Raw genomic sequence first — 26,054 nt, 5'->3', positions numbered from 1 at the left:
CCCCCTAGAGTTCTGTTATAACACCCCTACCCTAGAGTTCTGTAATAACACCCCTACCCTAGAGTTCTTCTATAACACCCCTACCCTAGAGTTCTGTAATAACACCCCTATCCTAGAGTTCTTCTATAACACCCCTACCGTAGAGTTCTGCTATAACACCCCTACACTAGAGTTCTGTTATAACACCCCTACCCTAGAGTTCTGTAATAACACCCCTACCCTAGAGTTCTTCTATAACACCCCTACCCTAGAGTTCTGCTATAACACCCCTACCCTAGAGTTCTGTTATAACACCCCTACCCTAGAGTTCTGCTATAACACCCCTACTCTAGAGTTCTGCTATAACACCCCTACCCTAGAGTTCTATTATAACACCCCTACCCTAGAGTTCTGCTATAACACCCCTACCCTAGAGTTCTGCTATAACACCCCTACCCTAGAGTTCTGCTATAACACCCCTACCCTAGAGTTCTGCTATAACACCCCTACCCTAGAGTTCTGCTATAACACCCCTACCCTAGAGTTCTGCTATAACACCCCTACCCTAGAGTTCTGCTATAACACCCCTACCCTAGAGTTCTGCTATAACACCCCTACCCTAGCCCCCTAGTTCTGCTATAACACCCCTACCCTAGCCCCCTAGTTCTGCTATAACACCCCTACCCTAGAGTTCTGCTATAACACCCCTACCCTAGAGTTCTGCTATAACACCCCTACCCCAGAGTTCTGCTATAACACCCCTACCCTTGCCCCTTAGTTCTGCTATAACACCCCTACCCTAGCCCCCTAGTTCTGCTATAACACCCCTACCCTAGCCCCCTAGTCCTGCTATAACACCCCTACCCTAGAGTTCTGCTATAACACCCCTACCCTAGAGTTCTGCTATAACACCCTAGCCCCCTAGAGTTCTGCTATAACACCCCTACCCTAGAGTTCTGCTATAACACCCCTACCCTAGAGTTCTGTTATAACACCCCTACCCTAGAGTTCTGCTATAACACCCCTACCTAGAGCTCTGTTATAACACCCCTACCCTAGAGTTCTGCTATAACACCCCTACCCTAGAGTTCTGCTATAACACCCCTACCCTAGAGTTCTGCTATAACACCCCTACCCTAGAGTTCTGTTATAACACCCCTACCCTAGAGTTCTGCTATAACACCCCTACCTAGAGCTCTGTTATAACACCCCTACCCTAGAGTTCTGCTATAACACCCCTACCCTAGAGTTCTGCTATAACACCCCTACCCTAGAGTTCTGCTATAACACCCCTACCCTAGAGTTCTGCTATAACACCCCTACCCTAGAGTTCTGCTATAACACCCCTACCCTAGAGTTCTGCTATAACACCCCTACCCTAGCCCCCTAGTTCTGCTATAACACCCCTACACTAGCCCCCTAGTTCTGCTATAACACCCCTACCCTAGAGTTCTGCTATAACACCCCTACCCTAGAGTTCTGCTATAACACCCCTACCCCAGAGTTCTGCTATAACACCCCTACCCTTGCCCCTTAGTTCTGCTATAACACCCCTACCCTAGCCCCCTAGTTCTGCTATAACACCCCTACCCTAGCCCCCTAGTCCTGCTATAACACCCCTACCCTAGAGTTCTGCTATAACACCCCTACCCTAGCCCCCTAGTTCTGCTATAACACCCCTACCCTAGAGTTCTGCTATAACACCCCTACCCTAGCCCCCTAGTTCTGCTATAACACCCCTACCCTAGAGTTCTGCTATAACACCCCTACCCTAGAGTTCTGCTATAACACCCTAGCCCCCTAGAGTTCTGCTATAACACCCCTACCCTAGAGTTCTGCTATAACACCCCTACCCTAGAGTTCTGTTATAACACCCCTACCCTAGAGTTCTGCTATAACACCCCTACCTAGAGCTCTGTTATAACACCCCTACCCTAGAGTTCTGCTATAACACCCCTACCCTAGAGTTCTGCTATAACACCCCTACCCTAGAGTTCTGCTATAACACCCCTACCCTAGAGTTCTGCTATAACACCCCTACCCTAGAGTTCTGCTATAACACCCCTACCCTAGAGTTCTGCTATAACACCCCTACCCTAGAGTTCTACTATAACACCCCTACCATAAAGTTCTGCTATAACACCCTAGCCCCCTAGAGTTCTGTTATAACATCCCTACCCTAGAGTTCTGCTATAACACCCCTACCCTAGCCCCCTAGTTCTGCTATAACACCCCTACCCTAGAGTTCTGCTATAACACCCCTACCCTAGAGTTCTGCTATAACACCCTAGCCCCCTAGAGTTCTGCTATAACACCCCTACCCTAGAGTTCTGCTATAACACCCCTACCCTAGAGTTCTGTTATAACACCCCTACCCTAGAGTTCTGCTATAACACCCCTACCTAGAGCTCTGTTATAACACCCCTACCCTAGAGTTCTGCTATAACACCCCTACCCTAGAGTTCTGCTATAACACCCCTACCCTAGAGTTCTGCTATAACACCCCTACCCTAGAGTTCTGTTATAACACCCCTACCCTAGAGTTCTGCTATAACACCCCTACCTAGAGCTCTGTTATAACACCCCTACCCTAGAGTTCTGCTATAACACCCCTACCCTAGAGTTCTGCTATAACACCCCTACCCTAGAGTTCTGCTATAACACCCCTACCCTAGAGTTCTGCTATAACACCCCTACCCTAGAGTTCTGCTATAACACCCCTACCCTAGAGTTCTGCTATAACACCCCTACCCTAGCCCCCTAGTTCTGCTATAACACCCCTACACTAGCCCCCTAGTTCTGCTATAACACCCCTACCCTAGAGTTCTGCTATAACACCCCTACCCTAGAGTTCTGCTATAACACCCCTACCCCAGAGTTCTGCTATAACACCCCTACCCTTGCCCCTTAGTTCTGCTATAACACCCCTACCCTAGCCCCCTAGTTCTGCTATAACACCCCTACCCTAGCCCCCTAGTCCTGCTATAACACCCCTACCCTAGAGTTCTGCTATAACACCCCTACCCTAGCCCCCTAGTTCTGCTATAACACCCCTACCCTAGAGTTCTGCTATAACACCCCTACCCTAGAGTTCTGCTATAACACCCTAGCCCCCTAGAGTTCTGCTATAACACCCCTACCCTAGAGTTCTGCTATAACACCCCTACCCTAGAGTTCTGTTATAACACCCCTACCCTAGAGTTCTGCTATAACACCCCTACCTAGAGCTCTGTTATAACACCCCTACCCTAGAGTTCTGCTATAACACCCCTACCCTAGAGTTCTGCTATAACACCCCTACCCTAGAGTTCTGCTATAACACCCCTACCCTAGAGTTCTGTTATAACACCCCTACCCTAGAGTTCTGCTATAACACCCCTACCTAGAGCTCTGTTATAACACCCCTACCCTAGAGTTCTGCTATAACACCCCTACCCTAGAGTTCTGCTATAACACCCCTACCCTAGAGTTCTGCTATAACACCCCTACCCTAGAGTTCTGCTATAACACCCCTACCCTAGAGTTCTGCTATAACACCCCTACCCTAGAGTTCTGCTATAACACCCCTACCCTAGCCCCCTAGTTCTGCTATAACACCCCTACACTAGCCCCCTAGTTCTGCTATAACACCCCTACCCTAGAGTTCTGCTATAACACCCCTACCCTAGAGTTCTGCTATAACACCCCTACCCCAGAGTTCTGCTATAACACCCCTACCCTTGCCCCTTAGTTCTGCTATAACACCCCTACCCTAGCCCCCTAGTTCTGCTATAACACCCCTACCCTAGCCCCCTAGTCCTGCTATAACACCCCTACCCTAGAGTTCTGCTATAACACCCCTACCCTAGCCCCCTAGTTCTGCTATAACACCCCTACCCTAGAGTTCTGCTATAACACCCCTACCCTAGCCCCCTAGTTCTGCTATAACACCCCTACCCTAGAGTTCTGCTATAACACCCCTACCCTAGAGTTCTGCTATAACACCCTAGCCCCCTAGAGTTCTGCTATAACACCCCTACCCTATAGTTCTGCTATAACACCCCTACCCTAGAGTTCTGTTATAACACCCCTACCCTAGAGTTCTGCTATAACACCCCTACCTAGAGCTCTGTTATAACACCCCTACCCTAGAGTTCTGCTATAACACCCCTACCCTAGAGTTCTGCTATAACACCCCTACCCTAGAGTTCTGCTATAACACCCCTACCCTAGAGTTCTGCTATAACACCCCTACCCTAGAGTTCTGCTATAACACCCCTACCCTAGAGTTCTACTATAACAGCCCTACCATAAAGTTCTGCTATAACACCCTAGCCCCCTAGAGTTCTGTTATAACACCCCTACCCTAGAGTTCTGTAATAACACCCCTACCCTAGAGTTCTTCTATAACACCCCTACCCTAGAGTTCTGTAATAACACCCCTATCCTAGAGTTCTTCTATAACACCCCTACCCTAGAGTTCTGCTATAACACCCCTACACTAGAGTTCTGTTATAACACCCCTACCCTAGAGTTCTGTAATAACACCCCTACCCTAGAGTTCTTCTATAACACCCCTACCCTAGAGTTCTGCTATAACACCCCTACCCTAGAGTTCTGTTATAACACCCCTACCCTAGAGTTCTGCTATAACACCCCTACTCTAGAGTTCTGCTATAACACCCCTACCCTAGAGTTCTATTATAACACCCCTACCCTAGAGTTCTGCTATAACACCCCTACCCTAGAGTTCTGCTATAACACCCCTACCCTAGAGTTCTGCTATAACACCCCTACCCTAGAGTTCTGCTATAACACCCCTACCCTAGAGTTCTGCTATAACACCCCTACCCTAGAGTTCTGCTATAACACCCCTACCCTAGAGTTCTGCTATAACACCCCTACCCTAGAGTTCTGCTATAACACCCCTACCCTAGAGTTCTGCTATAACACCCCTACCCTAGCCCCCTAGTTCTGCTATAACACCCCTACCCTAGCCCCCTAGTTCTGCTATAACACCCCTACCCTAGAGATCTGCTATAACACCCCTACCCTAGAGTTCTGCTATAACACCCCTACCCCAGAGTTCTGCTATAACACCCCTACCCTTGCCCCTTAGTTCTGCTATAACACCCCTACCCTAGCCCCCTAGTTCTGCTATAACACCCCTACCCTAGCCCCCTAGTCCTGCTATAACACCCCTACCCTAGAGTTCTGCTATAACACCCCTACCCTAGCCCCCTAGTTCTGCTATAACACCCCTACCATAGAGTTCTGCTATAACACCCCTACCCTAGAGTTCTGCTATAACACCCTAGCCCCCTAGAGTTCTGCTATAACACCCCTACCCTAGAGTTCTGCTATAACACCCCTACCCTAGAGTTCTGTTATAACACCCCTACCCTAGAGTTCTGCTATAACACCCCTACCTAGAGCTCTGTTATAACACCCCTACCCTAGAGTTCTGCTATAACACCCCTACCCTAGAGTTCTGCTATAACACCCCTACCCTAGAGTTCTGCTATAACACCCCTACCCTAGAGTTCTGTTATAACACCCCTACCCTAGAGTTCTGCTATAACACCCCTACCTAGAGCTCTGTTATAACACCCCTACCCTAGAGTTCTGCTATAACACCCCTACCCTAGAGTTCTGCTATAACACCCCTACCCCAGAGTTCTGCTATAACACCCCTACCCTTGCCCCTTAGTTCTGCTATAACACCCCTACCCTAGCCCCCTAGTTCTGCTATAACACCCCTACCCTAGCCCCCTAGTCCTGCTATAACACCCCTACCCTAGAGTTCTGCTATAACACCCCTACCCTAGCCCCCTAGTTCTGCTATAACACCCCTACCCTAGAGTTCTGCTATAACACCCCTACCCTAGAGTTCTGCTATAACACCCTAGCCCCCTAGAGTTCTGCTATAACACCCCTACCCTAGAGTTCTGCTATAACACCCCTACCCTAGAGTTCTGTTATAACACCCCTACCCTAGAGTTCTGCTATAACACCCCTACCTAGAGCTCTGTTATAACACCCCTACCCTAGAGTTCTGCTATAACACCCCTACCCTAGAGTTCTGCTATAACACCCCTACCCTAGAGTTCTGCTATAACACCCCTACCCTAGAGTTCTGTTATAACACCCCTACCCTAGAGTTCTGCTATAACACCCCTACCTAGAGCTCTGTTATAACACCCCTACCCTAGAGTTCTGCTATAACACCCCTACCCTAGAGTTCTGCTATAACACCCCTACCCTAGAGTTCTGCTATAACACCCCTACCCTAAAGTTCTGCTATAACACCCCTACCCTAGAGTTCTGCTATAACACCCCTACCCTAGAGTTCTGCTATAACACCCCAACCCTAGAGTTCTACTATAACACCCCTACCATAAAGTTCTGCTATAACACCCTAGCCCCCTAGAGTTCTGTAATAACACCCCTATCCTAGAGTTCTTCTATAACACCCCTACCCTAGAGTTCTGCTATAACACCCCTACCCTAGAGTTCTGTTATAACACCCCTACCCTAGAGTTCTGCTATAACACCCCTACCTAGAGCTCTGTTATAACACCCCTACCCTAGAGTTCTGCTATAACACCCCTACCCTAGAGTTCTGCTATAACACCCCTACCCTAGAGTTCTGCTATAACACCCCTACCCTAGAGTTCTGCTATAACACCCCTACCCTAGAGTTCTGCTATAACACCCCTACCCTAGAGTTCTGCTATAACACCCCTACCCTAGAGTTCTACTATAACACCCCTACCATAAAGTTCTGCTATAACACCCTAGCCCCCTAGAGTTCTGTTATAACACCCCTACCCTAGAGTTCTGTAATAACACCCCTACCCTAGAGTTCTTCTATAACACCCCTACCCTAGAGTTCTGTAATAACACCCCTATCCTAGAGTTCTTCTATAACACCCCTACCCTAGAGTTCTGCTATAACACCCCTACACTAGAGTTCTGTTATAACACCCCTACCCTAGAGTTCTGTAATAACACCCCTACCCTAGAGTTCTTCTATAACACCCCTACCCTAGAGTTCTGCTATAACACCCCTACCCTAGAGTTCTGCTATAACACCCTAGCCCCCTAGAGTTCTATTATAACACCCCTATCCTAGAGTTCAGTTATAACACCCCTATCATAGAGTTCTTTTATAACACTCCTACCCTAGAGTTCTGTTATAACACCCCTACACTAGAGTGCTGTTATAACAACCCTACACTAGAGTGCTGTTATAACACCCTATCCTAGAGTTCTGTTATAACACTCCTACCCTAGAGTTCTGTTATAACACTCCTACCCTAGAGTTCTGTTATAACACCCTAGCCCCCTAGGGTTCTGCTATAACACCCCTACCCTAGCCCCCTAGTTCTGCTATAACATCCCTACCCTAGAGCTCTGCTATAACACCCCTACCCTAGAGTTCTGCTATAACACCCCTACCCTAGCCCCCTAGTTCTGCTATAACACCCCTACCCTAGAGTTCTGCTATAACACCCCTACCCTAGCCCCCTAGTTCTGCTATAACACCCCTACCCTAGAGTTCTGCTATAACACCCCTACCCTAGAGTTCTGCTATAACACCCCTACCCTAGAGTTCTGCTATAACACCCCTACCCTAGAGTTCTGCTATAACATCCCTACCCTAGAGTTCTGTTATAACACCCCTACCCTAGAGTTCTGCTATAACACCCCTACCCTAGAGTTCTGTTATAACACCCCTACCCTAATGTTCTGCTATAACACCCCTACCCTAGAGTTCTGCTATAACACCCCTACCCTAGAGTTCTGCTATAACACCCCTACCCTAGAGTTCTGCTATAACACCCCTACCCTAGAGTTCTGCTATAACACCCCTACCCTAGAGTTCTGTTATAACACCCCTACCCTAGAGTTCTACTATAACACCCCTACCCTAGAGTTCTGTTATAACACCCCTACCCTAGAGTTCTGCTATAACACCCCTACCCTAGAGTTCTGCTATAACACCCCTACCCTAGAGTTCTGCTATAACACCCCTACCCTAGAGTTCTGCTATAACACCCCTACCCTAGAGTTCTGCTATAACACCCCTACCCTAGAGTTCTGTTATAACACCCCTACCCTAGAGTTCTGCTATAACACCCCTACCCTAGAGTTCTGCTATAACACCCCTACCCTAGAGTTCTGCTATAACACCCCTACCCTAGAGTTCTGCTATAACACCCCTACCCTAGAGTTCTGCTATAACACCCCTACCCTAGAGTTCTGCTATAACACCCCTACCCTAGAGTTCTGCTATAACACCCCTACCCTAGAGTTCTGCTATAACACCCCTACCCTAGAGTTCTGTTATAACACCCCTACCCTAGAGTTCTGCTATAACACCCCTACCCTAGAGTTCTGCTATAACACCCCTACCCTAGAGTTCTGCTATAACACCCCTACCCTAGAGTTCTGCTCTAATAGGGTTGCAAAATTCTGTGAACTTTCAATAAATTCCCCATTTTATTGAAATTTCCCAGAATTATGGAACCCTATGCTCAAACAAAAACACAGGGCCCTCTGCCTCACTCACTTCAAACCGCATGATGAGTGCGATCACAAATAGAATAGATACTAGACGGGTTACACTGTCCTTACCCTCTGATCATGGCAAACGACTCATCACTGGAGAAGTAGGAAGCCCCTGGAAGCACAGTCACCGTTTCTTTACCTGCAAACACGCATGCACACACGGGAAATGTCCACATATCTCATAAACATAGGACAGTTTGTGTGTGTGTGTGTGTGTGTGTGGGTATATCTTCACTTACCGGCGTTGATCAGGTCAGCATCCACTTCGTCTTCTGTGGGGTAGGGGCCCTACATAGAACACACACACACACGCAAAAGTTTAGGATTCTGGTGGTCACTCAACCCCACCATGATCTCACAACCTTTATTTTGACAGGGAGTCATGCTGAGACCAATGTCTCTTTCACAGATGAGCCCTGTATAGACAACAATACACATCAATATACACTATAAACATCACTATACACATCAAACCGACAAAGGAACTGGCCCTGTTTCTCTATAGCCTGAGGGAGCTTTTGACACCACATCTCTTAACCTGACACTCATAATTGGAGGGGAACATTCTCACAAATGAGCATTAGCATATTTCTGCTTTAATTTCTCTGACAACAGAATTGATGTGAAAGGCTTGGTGGAGCTGCAGCCTTTGTTAACACAACACACTGCTGTGTAGAAAATTAAAATGAATGGGAGAAAAAAGGTTGGATGGTTGCAATCTCCACAATGTTTTGTTAGGAACCCGGCACGTTTCAAACGTGAGTCCCCACACCTGTTGTCAACCGTGTTACTGTGGTGTTACTATGACAGAGATTCAAATGAGGGTTTTACCAATCCCAGAATGCCGTTCTCACTCTGCAGGTGGACAGTGATGTCTGGTTGGATGAAGTTGCTGGCCAACATGGGGATGCCGATACCCAGGTTAGCTGACAGCGTTTCATGTTAAAGAACATACACCTTGAATATATTACAAATATACAGTACCCTGATCTCATTCTGATTCTACACTACCGATGCCAAAGCCTGGGTAAGCTGATAGGTTTGGTTTGTCAAAGATATTCATAGTGGTAAGTTATTTTTAACCCGTTCACTATTAAGCTAACTTTTGGTAAGATATCAAAAGATCAATGATGATTGGTTCGATGGAGTCCCATTTCATGTTCAAGGATACCATACATCCCATCCTCAAACTCCAGCGCTGCTCGGCGAATGATCCGCTCTCGTACGATGTCAGAGTCCTTCTTTGGTTTGGGCTTCTCTGCTTGGGCCTTCTGCACCGTGCGCCTCTGGAGAGCGGAGAGAGACATTCTTCTCTGCTTAGTACCAATTGATTACACAGACTTCCCTATTGGACTATGATGGGTCTGGGAGGGATGCAATATAGATTCCTTCCTGTAATATTTGGACAAAGTTGATGTGAAATCATCAGCGCTCCCTCTATCCCCCTCTTGGACCATTATGACTCAACTTAGTGACTGTATTACTGTTTAAGTAGGGTTGCAGGAATTCCAGTAACTTTCCTAAAATTCTAAAGTTTTCCAGAAATCCTGCTTATTCTGTCCTAGCTCCGGGAACCTTCCAACCAGGATTTCTGGAAAAACCTGGAATTTTGGGAAAGTTACCAGAATTTTGCAACCCTAAGCATGAATCCATGGAGGTGTTAGGAGGCCCACCTCTATCCTCTTCTCGTAGCAGTCTCCCTTGACAATCCTGTGGATGTAGATACTGGGGATGTGGATGTCCTCCTCAGCAAACGTCCCCACGTCCACCACCTCCTCCACCTACACAGAAAGACAGAGAGGGATGAAGCAGAAACACAATGTTGGTCAGTCCAAACACTGATCCTATGGGGTTACTCCTCAATTGCTGTTTGCACCCACTTTGATCCGTTCACATTTATAAAATACAACGTTCACCTAATTATTTTCATTCTGATGGGGACAAAGATTGAGATGTGGCTTTAAACCTCTCTCCTCCCATATGGTAACAGGGAGCAGGAACCACACTGTATTCATTTCCCTATAGCTTTGACAACCACCAGGCCTGGTGTAAGCTGCCTCCCTGCCTCACCTGGGCTTAGGGGCCTTTAGAGAAGTCGAGACTAGGGGAGAGGGCCCGATCCTGGGATCAGAGGGGATGGAAGATGGGCAGGAGGTTCTGTCCATCACAAGGAGAAAACTAGCATTACATTACAAGCTCTGTCCTAATGTTCTTAGAATGACTTGGAATGATCCAAGTATGGCCTCAAGAATCATCTCAATCGTCCTCATCACCATTATGATCATCATTATCAGTAATCCATTAGTGTCAACCATCAGTGAATGACAATATGTGGAGCTAAACACACAGATAGACACACCATTACTTCCTGTGTCACTTAGCAAGAAATCTAAACCCCAATCATACCTGCCACATAACAGACGCTATGACGACTACCAAAGATAATAGCCAACGTTCATTAAAAATATTCAAAATTAAGCTGGTTACTAAGCAACATTTTCAGAAAGCTTCCTGCTAAATCAATTCCTCCCAGAGTGAGTTCTGTGTGAGATATGTCTCCTATGTTATTTAATGAGATATTCCTCCCAGAGTGAGTTCTGCCTGAGATATGTACCCTATATTATTTAATAACACATTCATGGTAATAGCTATTGATCACAGGAAGAGAGTGAGGTCAACATAAAAGGACGCTCTCTTCCTTTAAAGAACCCGGTGACTAGAGATGATTAGGACCAGGGCCTAAAATGAACACCTATATCTGCCAAATGCGGGTAGATTTTGGCATTGGCGGGTAAGAAGTCTATTTCACCAGCCACGTTGGCGGGTGGTCAGGGCTCCACAGTGCGAGCATTTCACTCGCATTTGGGAATAAAATGTCAAGTATGATCACATTTACAGTAAAATAAATGCTGCAGTAGCTGTTTTCAAAGTATTTCCGCCTTTTTGTTTCATAGCTGGTAAATTAATCGCACTGTCAAAGAACTATGATCCTATATAGCCCATTCCACCTCGCACTGCAACACTGCCCGGCTGGGAGCTGCGCGCACGTGAAGAACTGAGTGAAAGATTCATTTTTAGAAGCGCTGCGCACAGGCATAAAAATGTGTCTAATTTACTTGAAACTAAAGTTTACTGAAGTGAGACTTTGTCCTTGGCTATTTACATTGTTTTGTTCATAAGCTATCATCCAGAAGGCGAGGTCAGTACAGGCGCATCAAAGCTGGGACCGAGAAACTGAAAAACAGCTTCTATCTCAAGGCCATCAGACTGTTAAATAGCCATCACTAGCACACTAGAGGCTGCTGCTGCCTATTGAAATCACTGGCCACTTTAAGAAATGGAAGACTAGTCAATATAATAATGTTTACATATCTTGCATTACTCATCTCATATGTATATACTGTATTCTATAATATTCTACTGTATCTTAGTCCATGCCGCTCTGTCATTGCTCGTCCATATATGTATACATTCTTAATTCCATTCCTTACTTAGATTTGTGTGTATTGGGTATATGTTGTAAAATTGTTAGATATTACTTGTTAGATATTACTGCACTGTCGGAGCTAGAAGCACAAGCATTTCGCTACACCCGCAATAACATCTGCTAAACACGTGTATGTGACAAATACATTTTGATTTGATTTGATGCTAGGTTGTTTTTCTATGTTTGAGTTTCAACTGCTAGGGAAGAGAAGACAACTCTTCTACTAGTCAGACTCAATCTCACAGGCACAAACATGACTCCTGAAAATGTTTGGCCTCATCTGTGAAATTAAACAATATACCACATTACTTCTTACATGTATTGCTTTAGAAACATTACAAAGCATGCTCATCCTGTTTTATTGGTGTAATTTTAACAGATTTTAATTTATTTTGGCTGGTAAGAAATCTGAGTGGCTAGAAGATGTTTTAATCTACCTGCCATAGTGGCTGGTGGACCCAAAAAGTTTAATTTTACGCCCTTATTAGGACAGCACTCTTCTATTTACCAGAGGTACGTTCAACAAGGGAAATAGCTAGTTTGTGAACTTCAGAAACCTACTTGCAAGAATAGTAACATCTTTGGGGTGAGCCCATTGTTTGTTGCCCCTTCTTCCTCCTGTGATGTGTTTGTTAAGGTACCCCAGCTGCCTGTGAAGAGCAGCTTTCTGCTGAAGTAGACCTTCACTAAGCTTTCGACAGAGAGAGAGGAGAGAGAGAGGAGACATCAAGAGAATGCTATAGAGAGGAAGAAGCGCTCAGGGACTCTTTGAGGAGCAATAAGCTTTTCATAATACGATACTGAAATCCTTCCTCCTCATAGACTCAGAGGGGAGACAGACGAGAGAGAGGGAGAGAGAGATAGCAGAAAGGGAGATAAAGAGAGAGAGCGCGAGGCCAAATTGACTTGCCGCGTCTTAAATCCAACGCTCAGAGGACGAGGGGAACGAAGAGAACAGAAGAGAGATCTTCAAATCTCTACAGGAAGGGGGACTAGCTGTGACAACATCATTTCCAGCCCTCTACATTGTCCACTTCAATGTAACAGAGAGTATACACTGAATGTAGAAAACATTACGGACACCTTCCTAATATTGAGTTCACCCGCCCCTTTTGCCCTTAGAACAGCCTCAATTCGTCGGGGCATGGACTCTACAAGGTGCCGAAATTATTCCACAGGGATGCTGGCCCATGTTGACTCCAATGCTTCCCACAGTTGTGTCAAGTTGGCTGGATGTTCTTAGGGTGGTGGACCATTCTTGATACAAACAGGAAACTGTTGATCGTGAAAAACCCAGCAGTGTTACAGTTCTTGACACAATTAAACCGGTGGGCCTGGCACCTACTACCATACCCCGTTTAAAAGGCACTTATCTTGTGTCTTGCCCATTCACCCTCTGAATGGCACACATACACAATCCATGTCTTTATTGCCTCAAGGCTTAAAAATCCTTCTTTGACCTGTCTCCTCCCCTGATTGAAGTGGATTTCATAAGTGACATTAATAAGAGATTATAGCTTTCACCTAGATTCACCTGGTCAGTCTATGTCAAGGAAAGAGAAGGTGTTCATAATGTTTTGTACACTCAATGTATACTTATTCCATCCCCACTAGGGGGACAGGCGGGCATTTACAGACACAATGAATTACAGACACATTAAATTGCGTCCCTTCCTCTCCCTCAGCACTCTACAATGACTGACAGACGAGCCAATGGGTGAGAGCCGAATGGATCCCATCTTAGCGTTGTCATGGATACAGGGGCTTTGGTGGAGAGCTGGGGGCGGTTCAGGGCAGTAAAGTGAAGCGCTCGCTCTCGCTCCCTCTCTCTGGCTCTCTGGGTTAAATCTCTGATAGTGTGCAGCGAAAGGGGAGCCAGGGGCTTTGGGTGGGGGGAGGGGGGGTGTGACAGTTTGATGCACACACACACACACACACACACTTCAGTAACTTTGTCTCTCGGTGCTCTCTTGCTGAGTGTCATTAGCAGCAGCTAGGGGACTGACATCTCCAGCTCTCAACGGTTAGCAGTAGCACTGAGACTAAATGAGACTATTAGCTATGAAGCTAAGGATGGCTAGGGCTGACTACACTACTACACTGCTGACACCACACACATTGTTTCAGTGACTGAATATACCAGAATTGAATCAACAAGAAACCGACAGAAGGTGTCATCTGGCCCTACGGATGAAGAAATGGGTCCTCTGAACCACAGAGAATCAAAGGGAAGCAGGTCATTGGCTGAGTGACTTAGTACTCTTAGCACAATCCAGTTCCCAATACTCTAAACCTCATCTCTTTCACTTCACCACCACTGATTCCACCATACATGTACTAAATGTATTAAATAGACAATAGCTTAGGGCTATCAGGAAAGGAGGATTATTGGAGGATTAGTCGATGTGAAATACACTTCTTCAGATGGGTTGCAGCAGTGCCAGTGAGTGACTGACAAATCAAATGTTATTTGTCACATACGCTGAATACAACAGGTCTACACAGGTCTTACAGTGAAATGCTTACTTACAAGCCCTTAAAAACCATGCAGTTTTAAGAAAAATAAGTGTTAAGTAAAAAATAGATAAGTAAAACAAATTATAAAATAAAAGAAGAAAAATAACAAATAATTAAAGAGCAGCAGTAAAATAACAATAGCGAGGCTATATACAGGAGGTACCGGTTAGTCGAGGTAATTGAGGTAATATTTACATGTAGGTAGAGGTAAAGTGACTATGCATAGATAATAGATAATAAACAGAGAGTAGCAGCAGCGTAAAAAGAGGGGGTGTGGGGGACAATGCAAATAATCCGGGTAGCCATTTGATTAGCTGTTCAGGAGTCTTATGGCTTGGGGGTAGAAGTTGTTAAGAAGCCTTTTGGACCTAGACTTGGCGCTCCGGTACCGCTTGCCGTGCGGTAGCAGAGAGAACAGTCTATGACTAGGGTGGCTGGAGTCTTTGGCAATTTTTAGGGCCTTCCTCTGACACCGCCTGGTATAGAGGTCCTGGATGGCAGGAAGCTTGGCCCCAGTGATGTACTGGGCCGTACGCACTACCCTCTGTAGTGACTTGCGGTCGGAGGTCAAGCAGTTGCCATACCAGGCGGTGATGCAACCAGTCAGGATGCTCTCGATGATGCAGCTGTAGAACTTTTTGAGGATCTGAGGACCCATGCCAAATCTTTTCTGTCTCCTGAGGGGGAATAGACTTTGTCGTGCCCTCTTCACAACTGTTTTGGTGTGTTTGGACCATGATAGTTTGTTGGTGATGTGGACACCAAGGAACTTGAAGCTCTCAACCTGCTTCACTACAGCCCCGTCGATGAGAATGGGGGCGTGCTCGGTCCTCCTTTTCCTGTTGTCCACAATCAACTCCTTTGTCTTGATCACGTTGAGGGGAGGTTGTTATCCTAGCACCACACGGCCAGGTCTCTGACCTCCTTCCTATAGGCTGTCTCATCGTTGTTGGTGATCAGGCCTACCACCGTTGTGTCGTCGGCAACCTTAATGATGGTGTTGGAGTCGTGCTTGGCCATGCAGTCATGGGTGAATAGGGAATACAGGAGGGGACTGAGAACGCACCCGAGGGGCCCCCGTGTTGAGGATCAGCATGGCAGATGTGTTGTTACTTACCCTTACCACCTGGGGGCGGCCCGTCAGGAAGTCCAGGATCCAGTTCCAGAGGGAGGTGTTTAGTCCCAGGGTCCTTAGCTTAGTGATGAGCTTTGAGGGCACTATGGTGTTGAACGCTGAGCTGTAGTCAATGAATAGCATTCTCACGTAGGTGTTCCTTTTGTCCAGGTGGGAAAGGGCAGTGTGGAGTGCAATAGAGATTGCATCATCTGTGGATCTGTTGGGGCGTTATGCAAATTGGAATGGGTCTAGGATTTGTGGGATAATGGTGTTGATGTGAGCCATGACCAGACTTTCAAAGCACTTCATGGCTACTGCTACCGTTCAGAGAGTCCTTATGGCCTGTTGTCTAGTTGTCACTAGTGCTCTGATCAACTGTTGATTTAGGGGTGGGACTGTATGGGGGGGATGATTGTAGACCAACTTCTGTATGTCTGCTTTAATAGCCTACATCCTAGCTACTCAATTCAATCAACAGTCCTGCATCTCTGCTGCCTCAGAGGGTTATAATGATGATGACGATGAGAAGATGAGCAGTGAATCACGCCCAGTCTCTCTACCCTGCCTCACTGCACACACACTGGTACACACCGTCGGTCTTCAGCTCAGTGTTTTATTGCCTATGCTAATCCAGGCCACGCCCAGGCCAGCACAATAAACAAACTGACTCAACCTAAATATTCTATGTGTATGAAGGGCCCTTTGATCTGTGCGTGCGTGAGGCTGCAGCAGGGCTCGGGAGATACAGCAGGCACTGTACACAACAGGAGAGAACAGAGCTGGAATTATTCAACAGACAAACACACAGGCGTGGCACATACACTGGCACGTATGAATGTGCGCAAACACACACACACACACACCCACCACCCACCGACACACACAGTACACGCGCATATTGATATTCCTGTATATGTAGTAGCATTTTCACATCAATGAGAGCGGAGAGAGGCTTGAAGTGTGCTGGCAGGGAGACACAGGGAATGAAAGGCCCCTGGGGAAACACACAGCTTTTTTTAGTCCGTTTGTTCTTTTTTAGGGCTCTGAGCCCTGTCAGGGCCTATTAATCTCAAACTGATGGCCACCCACTGTTAAGAAACACTGTGTGTGTGTGTGTGTGTGTGTGTGTGTGTGTGTGTGTGTGTGTGTGTGTGTGCGCGCATGTGCCCAGCCTTTGTCTGGGTTGTGGCAATCTATCACTATATTCACCACCTTCAGCCACAGTTGTATTATTAGATCAAAAAGTCTTGGCACAGCTCGCTGATCTGATCAATGGAAATGCATAAACCAGGACTACAGGAGACGCATGCGCATCCAACCCTTACACACACACACACACACACACACACACACACACACACACACACACACACACAGTGGTGTAGTGGAGGGTAAAGGCAAGTAAACACAGAAAAAGTATTGAAAGGATAGGGAGCGTTACTTTTTTCATCATGACCAGCGATCAGTTTACGCACCTATTTCTTGTTTAACACTACATCACTGCACACACAGAAGCACGGGCACGCACGCAAGCACACAAGCACACATACAGTCAACACTGCTGTTCTATTTATATACTACTTATTCAACTGCACGACCAAGACACTATCCACATTATATTTGTAAATACAGTCATACTTGACATAGCACATCATTTATACTGTATCTCCTATTGTGTACATACCAGTTTTATTAATATGCATACTACTTGTTTATTTTATTGAAATTTGTACTGCACTGTTGAGGGAGCTTGCAAGTAAGCATTTCACTGCACCATTTATACCTGCTGTAACCTGTGTACATACATAACGAATAACCTTTGATTTGATACTAACCTGTTGATGAGCCCCTGTGACAGATCCACTGATGTGTATGAACGGTTGTGACCCAGCCCTGACCCACCTTCGAGTGTGTGTGTGTTAACAGTGTTTGAGTGAAGTTCAGACACATTGCTCTGATCGGCAGACATGAAGGGCATCCATTTGTCTTTGAGCTAAGGCTCAGCGGTCTCTAAACCTTCATTATATACCAATCTAAAACCATGATCCTGTCAAACCTTGCAATACCAGATTCTAAATCTGCATATTCAGAGAGAGAGGAGAGAGAGAGAGAGAGTGTGTGTGAGTTTGTGTGTGTTGAGGCGTGTCGTCTTGGGGAAGTTGGGGACAGTCTGGCTGCGGGCGACGGAGCATGAGGACAGTGACACCACACTCTCATTATCCAACTTATTTATAGCCATCTCCCTCGGTGTCTGTGTGTCTCGGTCTGTGTCTGTGTCTGTTTCTGTGTGTGTGTGTGTGTGTGCATGTGGAATCTTTGCCACTGTCAGGGCTCAGGCTTGATTCTCCTAACCTGGGAAACAGTAGAATATTGACACCACAAGCTATCTATGACAAGCTGAGACGCTCATGAACACGTTTTGCACTATAATGCTCACAAGTCTCAGGACTGACAGAGTTAAGTAGCAAATGTCTCAACCCAACCCCTAATCTAGTGAAACTAGACTATATCATTCCATATATTAGACTACAATTATTAGACTACACTGAGTGTACAAAAAATTAAGAACACCTTCCTAATATTGAGTTGCACCCCCTTTTGCCCTTAGAACAGCCTTAATTCGTCGGGGGATGGACTCTATATGGTGTCGAAACCGTTCCACAGGGATGCTGGCCCATGTTGACTCAAATGCTTCCCACAGTTGTGTCAAATTGGCTGGATGTCCTTAGGGTGGTGGACCATTCTTGATACACACGGAAACTGTTGAGCTTGAAAACCCCAGCAGCATTGCAGTTCTTGACACACTCAAAATGGTGCGCCTGGCACCTACTACCATACCCCGTTCAAAAGCACTTAAATATTTTGTCTTGCCCATTCACCCTCTGAATGGCACACATACACAATCCATGTCTCAATTGTCTCAAGGCTTAAAAATCCTTCTTTAACCTGTCTCCTCCCCTTCATCTACACTGATTGATGTGGATTTAACAAGTGACATCAATAAGGGATCATAGCTTTCACCTGGATTCATCTGGTCAGTCGATGTCAGTGTGTATTCCATTGTTAAACAGCTCTTTGTATGATACCTCTATGCACCAGACAATGAATAGAATACATGCATAACCTCCTAGAATACATGCATAACATCCTAGAATACATGCATAACATCCTAGAATACATGCATGACATCCTAGAAGTCATGTTCAGTGTGTTCCAGAGGATCTGAATGACCCAGTCGGGATTCCCACCTATAGACACCCTACTAAATTAATAGTAGTTATTTTTTATTAGTAGTATTCTAATTCCTAATTCTATGGTCCCACCTGTCTGTGTGACATGACTATCAGCTCCATTAGGATGCTACACTACAGCCAGCCACCATTAGGATGCTACACTACAGCCAGCCATTAAGGTGTGTAGGGAAGCAGATAAGCTGTGCCATGGACACTGGTGTGTAATAGTTCAGACGCGCGCACACACACAGTGACTAAAAGTCTGTTGTCTCTCTCAAAGAGTATTGGAAAGCTTTTATGTAAATATGACCACCGTTATTACAGCAATTTACCATGATTCTTGCCAACCCTAGATTTATCTCCAATTGCTATGAAGAAGATGTACCAAGGGAAAGAGAGAGGTGTAAAGTCACCCCAAGCTGAGCTTTCTCTTCAGCGCTTTGCCTAACTTTGCTGTCCCACTCCCCCACAAGGAGCAGGGTACAGGTTCTCAATATGAATGCTAGCTTAGCTACCAGTGTGCTCGCAATGGAAACTTTGCATGGTAGTCAATGTCAATAATATACAAGATTGGTGCCAGTGAAATGAAAGCCTACTCCATATAAAAATAGTTCCTCCTATAGGGGACTATAGAGGATGGATGTTGGAAAGTGATTAATATGTTCTGGGTTTTATGAAGTTGAACAGCTTTACAAGTCTCTGCTCTGTCATTCACACTACCCACAATGATGTTACAGTAAAGCTGTGAGTCTCACACAGATACACTCTATTCACCCATACACAGACGACTGTTTGGTGAAGATGGCCATGAAAAATAATCCACAACATTCCCGAAGCAAGTTGCTGGGTCTCTTCTCCACTTAGGAAAATCTATTAAATCAAACAATTTGCTGAATAGGCTTAAAGTCTGCATTCAAAGCTCAATAGAGAAACTACATCTAAAAGTTCCTCTTTGTTAGTATCCAACATCTCTCTTGTCAACCTGTGGAGCTTTTGGCAGAGTAATGGGAGTAATTTCAATCCCCACGCCACAGTATCCTCATCATGAAGCCCACAGAGAGCTGTGTGTAGGACCAGATGGACAGAGAGTGGGAGGAAGGTAGATGACACCTTGGGAGGATGGATACACCCTAGGCTGACACGAAAAAAGGCACACAGACGCATGCTCACACACACACACACACACACACACACACTCGGAGAGGAGAGGAGAGTAGAGGAGAGAGAACGGTTGTGATAATGCAAAAAGACTGCTTTGATTGAACACCCTGTGCTGTGCATCACATCCCAAAATGCATTGGACATGATTGTATCTGTGATAAGGGGATAACGGGCCGAGAGATGGGTGCTACAGAACGTTCCAAAATGGAGCCGAGCAGTCTTGTTGCCTAGCAACCAGGGTGGCCTGCCAAAAATTATGTTCTATAAATTCTGTTTTGTTCTATATCATTGTCCTATGATGTAAATCATATCATTGAGGTTTCCTTTTTTTTTTTTTACCAGGAAAACCATTAGCTAGTTCCACTTCACCTTTGGAAGACTGAGGGTTAAGTCAAGCTCAGTTGACTATACCATAGTAGCCTGTATTTGAGGTTGAGTTGAGAACAGGATCGCAAAATCCGGTAACTTTCCCAAAATTCCCAGGTTAACCAGGAATCCTGGTTGGAGGATTACTGGATTTTCTGCATATTCCCTCCTGATTCCCGGAAACTTCCACCCGGGGTTTCTGGAAAACCTGGGAATTTTGGGATAATTTCCAGAAATGTGCAACCCTAGTTGAGGATGAGTGAGACGAGCGTCATTCCATCCTTTCTTCATTTAAGTGTGACAGATAAGTGAGGAGCACAGTGGTAGGCTAGGCTACATCTTCAACAACATGTCAGAAACAGCTCACCCACGCTGGGAAAATAACCTATTTTATTCTCTGCACACCACAACCACTAAAGCACTACCAACCATCCAGTGTAGGAACTTGACCTCTATGTATAGTGTAGACTCTTGCCTGTGTCATAATCCCAGAGTTAAACTAAGGATTTGGGAGGAATTGTCTGTAAGTAAACAGAACAGCTTTGTACCCAAGGGCATTTCCATCAAAAAGGACCCATGAGCACAAACATGTGAAGTTCATAGGAGCATATCAAATTGGGTGTCTAATGAAAGCTAAGAGTCTATATTTTGGGGAAATTAAGCAATAGATACATTTTTCAACCATTTTTCATTTTAAGAATGAGGCATAAGTAAAAACTCTGATTTCTGGATATACAGTGGCTTGTGAAAGTATTCACCCCCCTTCGAATGTTTCCTATTTTGTTGTCTTACAACCTGGAATTGATTTTTTGGGGGGTTTGTATCATTTGATTTACACAACATGCCTACAACTTTGAAGGTGCAAAATATTTTTTCTTGTGAAACAAACAAGAAATAAGACAAAAAAACTGAAAACATGAGCGTGCATAACTATTCACCCCCCCCCCAAATCGATACTTTGTAGAGCCACCTTTTGCAGCAATTACAGCTGCAAGTCGCTTGTGGTATGTCTCTTGGGGTATATAAGCTTGGCACATCTAGCCACTGGGACTTTTGCCCATTCTTCAAGGCAAAACTCCTCCAGCTCCTTCAAGTTGGATGGGTTCCGCTGGTGTACAGCAATCTTTAAGTCATACCACACATTCTCAATTGGATTGAGGTCTGGGCTTTGACTAGGCCATTCCAAGACATTTAAATGTTTCCCCTTAAACCACTTGAGTGTTGCTTTAGCAGTATGCTTAGGGTCATTGTCCTGCTGGAAGGTGAACCTCCGTCCCAGTCTCAAATCTCTGGAAGACTGAAAGAATTTCCCTGTATTTAGCGCCATCCATCATTCCTTCAATTCTGACCAGTTTCTCAGTCCCTGCCGATGAAAAACATCCCCACAGCATGATGCTGCCACCACCATGCTTCACTCTGGGGATGGTGTTCTCAGGGTGATGAGAGGTGTTGGGTTTGCACCAGACATTGCATCTTCCTTGATGGCCAAAAAGCTCAATTTTAGTCTCATCTGACCAGAGTACCTTCTTCCATATGTTTGGGGAGTTTCCCACATGCCTTTTGGCGAACACCAAAAATTTTTGCTTATTTCTTTCTTTAAGCAATGGCTTTTTTCTGGCCACTCTTCCGTAAAGCCCAGCTCTTTGAAGTGTACGGCTTAAACTTTGCCATTATGTTTCTATAATTATTTTGAAATTGATTACATTTATGAAAAGCTGAAATGTTTTGAGTCAATAAGTATTCAACCCCTTTGAAATGGCAAGCCTAAATAACTTCAGGAGTAAAAATGTGCTAGTCACATAATAGGTTGCATGGACTCACTTTTTCAATGACTACCTCATCTCTGTACCCCACACATACAATGATCTGTAAGGTCCCTCAGTCGAGCAGTGAATTTCAAACACGGACTCAATCAAACACAGACTCAAGGCCAGGGAGGTTTTCCAATGCCTTCCAAAGAAGGGCACCTATTGGTAGATTGGTAAAAAAAATAATACAAAAATGACATTGAATAGAGCTAAGCACAAGCAAAATCCTACAGGAAAACCTGCTTCAGTGTCCTTTCCAACAGACACTGGGAGTAAAATTGACCTTTCAGCAGGACAATAACCTAAAACACAATGCCAAATATACACTGGAGTTGCTTACCAAGACGACATTGAATGTTCCTGAGTGGCCTAGTTACAGTTTTGACTTAAATTGGCTTGAAAATCTATGGCAAGACTTGAAAATGGCTGTCTAGCAATGATCAACAACCAACTTGACAGAGCTTGAAGAATTTAAACAAATTATAATGTGCAAATATTGTACAATCCAGGTGTGCAAAGTTCTTAGGAGACTTACCCAGAAAGACTCACAGCTGTAATCGCTGCCAAAGGTGATTCTAACATGTATTGACTCAGGGGGTTGAATACTTATCTAATCAAAATACATTAGTGTTTTATTTTCTATTAATTATTTATTTTAAACATTTTTCTTCCACTGATATTAGAGTATTTTGTGTAGATCGTTGACATACTTATGTAAATGTGATATTTCTGTATTATTTCATTTTCAATACATTTGCAAACATTTCTAAAAACATGTTTTCACTTTGTCATTATGGGGTATTGTGTGTTGATGGGTGCGGAAAAATTCAATTTATTCCATTTTGAATTCAGGCTGTAACACAACCAAAATGTGACCCGCTTCAGGAAGCTAGGCGTATGTCGCACGTCCCTACTTCACATGAGAGGCAATTGAAAGTAAACATTTTTTATTTTATTTTAAGTGCGTTTTTGGGCCTTCTGGAACATGTGATCTTTCATGTGCCTTAATTACAAACTTGTAAATACGAATAAAATGTTTAAATTATGAGCCTAGTTGGTTTAACCACGAAAAAAGACAGGAGCCTTCCCGCTAGCCATGATTGGCTGAAATAATGGATGGGCTGGACATGCCGAGAGATTAGTTGGTCTGCCATGTAGCATGCTTCTGTCTATAACATGAGCTGCTCAGTATGTGTATATAATCCTTTCTACTGCTGCATTTTTTGAAAGATATCATGGAGAACTACAAAAGTGTTGCTACTGCTCGCAACATCACTGCGCTGAATTTAACAGGCGCTATCGAAAAAGATCAGTGGGAAAAAGTTGATGGACTACTTTCTGGAGGACGATCTCTGACACTGAAAATGAATCAGACTATGAGGAAATCCCTGATTTAGGTCAAAACATTTTAATTGAACCAGATATTGTAAAGTCTTCTGTTGACAGTGATGGTGTTGTTGTCACAGAAAAAGTTGACCGAGTTTTGAAATCAGTGGAATGCCCGGTGGAAGCAGAGTATGATTGCAAATGCGGAGGGAGTCAAAAAGAGAACTCAGAAGGCTGTTGTATAAAACACCTGTCTCCGGATTACAAGGGCAGCCATGGCATACATGACGGAGAAGCGTTCATCCATGTATACAGGTAAGAGAGTCTAGCTAGCTACATTTTCAGATATTACACGTTTCTAATTTTGTCAGAAAGTTGTAATGAAACAAACAGTTGTAAGCTCCCAGTCTAAATGGCATATATTATATGATATTATAATATATTACTCCTCATCATCCCTGTCCAATATATCAACAGCACCCTGACATACTCTGCTGCTGCAGATAACCAACTGCCACTTGTGTGATAATGAATTTCAAAAAATACTTTAGAATTCAGCTCACTTTTCACTTTCCATGTTTCTGCAAGTAAAGGACATTTGCTGCAATCCTTCTTCCCTGTCAGTCTCAATACCAAAATCTGTTCTCCACCAATACTTAGCAGTAAATACCTCTCAACATTCTCTCCACAGATGTCAAAGTCTTCAGAATGACCTTCACACTATTTGTCCATAGTTATGCTATACACTGCATAGAAGTACTTAATTTAAAACAAGACAAATAAGAAGACTCTACAAGAATGTTGAGTAGTACACACATGCATTAATGCTTGCGCGCACGGAGACAGAGACAGACACACAGACAAACACACACCTTCGACCTTGAGGCTGGAGGTACAGGGGTGAATGTAGAGAGGGTCCTCCACTGAGGCCCACCTGTCTGCCTGTCTGTCTGTCTGCTGTCTATCCCTCGGGGTCTGAGTCAGTCCAGAGCGGACAGGATGCATACACCACCTGACCTATTCCCTGTCACTGCTAAACTCAGGCCGCATGCAGCAGAAAACTATCAGATCAATACCCACAACATCACCGATTGATGGCAGAACTTGTTCAGAATTTCTAAGATTCACTTATCTTCAGTGAGATCGTAATTGTTTCACTATCAGAGTTTTGTTACATTCTAAAGAAACAAGAGAGTCTAAATCCCAAAGACATGTTCTAACTACAAATCCTTACAGGGTGCACCCACAGCAGGACTTGCTTTGAATGGGAATATCAGTTCCACTTCTTCTATGGCTATGTGTGCAAGGGTATTCTAGAGTGTTCAAGAACTCTGCTGGTGATTCTCTCAGCGGAGTAAACTGTTTGATAACTATGGGTATTGTGTGAGGAAGACATTTTGGATTAGAAGAGCTACTCCCATCACATCTGAGAATTATGTTGGTTAAGTCTGCTGTTGGCTTCACTGCAGTTTAGACAATTAGGAGGATAAATGCATTTGTGATATGCAGACAGCTGTTTGAAAGGAAATTAAAAGGAGCCAACAACAAAACAATTAAAAGATTAGCCTCCTGCTGAAATTGACACAGTTTATTTTGTGTAGCCTACCTGGGAGTCGGCAGAAATGCCATGCTTGATGTTCTATGGCGATTAATTAAGAAGTTGGACGCAATTTTCCAACTCCGCTCTTTTCAGCGTCTGTTCATAATCTGATTTCAAAGGATGTTTGGGAATTGTGTTAAGTAGATGTGAAGTCCATTAATTGAGACGTGACACCAATTGAAAATAGGCTACCTAAAGTAACATTTATTTAGGCTACCTAAAATATATCTCCCCTTTTTAAAAACAATGTCATTGTCTTTACTGACCTTGTTTTAATTGCAATTTCCTTCCCTCTTTCCCCCTCTCTGGGGAGTTCTTCTCTGCCACTGTTGTTCTGTGTCAAATTACAATAGTTAGTAAAAAGCATGACATCAATACCATTTAGGTGGTTGATTTGTCATGAATTTAGACCATTTCATCTGTACTCCATACAATATGTAATGTTCAATAATGTTTTACAACCAAGCTTGATTACCAAGTCCCCTGAACAACAGTTGCCATCAAGCTTGATTCATTAGACTGTGAATAATGATTGCACAGACCACACGTTACTATCGGTTTGCAGTCCAAATCAAGCACCTCATCCATCAAGTTGTTGGCGTATTTATTTAGCACTTTCTGAGTAAGTGAGAGAAAGAGAGAGAGAGAGTTAGAGAGAGAGAGAGTTAGAGAGAGAGAGAGAGAGAGAGAGAGCTGAGAGAGAGAGAGAGAGAGAGAGAGGGGGGGGGGGGGGGGAGAGAGAGAGGGAGAGGGAGAGAGAGAGAGAGAGAGAGAGGGGGGGGGAGAGGGAGAGGGTGAGAGAGAGGGAGAGAGGAGAGAGAGAGAGGAAGAGAGAGAGAGAGAGAGAGAGAGAGAGAGAGAGAGAGAGAGAGAGAGAGAGAGAGAGAGAGAGAGAGAGAGAGAGAGA

The 26,054-nt window shown here is 44.7% G+C and overlaps 1 protein-coding gene across 1 annotated transcript in view; it reads right to left on the bottom strand.

Annotated features, from left to right (window-relative positions):
• Positions 1–26,054, bottom strand: part of LOC311144389 (succinyl-CoA:3-ketoacid coenzyme A transferase 1, mitochondrial-like) — a 106,555-nt gene that overhangs the window by 71,379 nt on the left and 9,122 nt on the right. Inside the window, exons 5-9 of the mRNA XM_084180404.1 lie at positions 10,206–10,313; positions 9,704–9,818; positions 9,364–9,458; positions 8,772–8,820; positions 8,599–8,671 (exon numbers count right to left, since the gene is read on the bottom strand). Coding sequence (XP_084036530.1) covers positions 8,599–8,671; positions 8,772–8,820; positions 9,364–9,458; positions 9,704–9,818; positions 10,206–10,313 — 440 coding nt within the window. The remainder of the gene's footprint in view (positions 1–8,598; positions 8,672–8,771; positions 8,821–9,363; positions 9,459–9,703; positions 9,819–10,205; positions 10,314–26,054) is intronic.

The sequence above is a fragment of the Coregonus lavaretus genome, assembly GCF_964263955.1.
Source record: "Coregonus lavaretus genome assembly, chromosome: 17".
NCBI classification, from domain to species: Eukaryota; Metazoa; Chordata; class Actinopteri; order Salmoniformes; family Salmonidae; genus Coregonus; species Coregonus lavaretus.
This window is presented reverse-complemented; position numbering and strand designations above follow the sequence as displayed.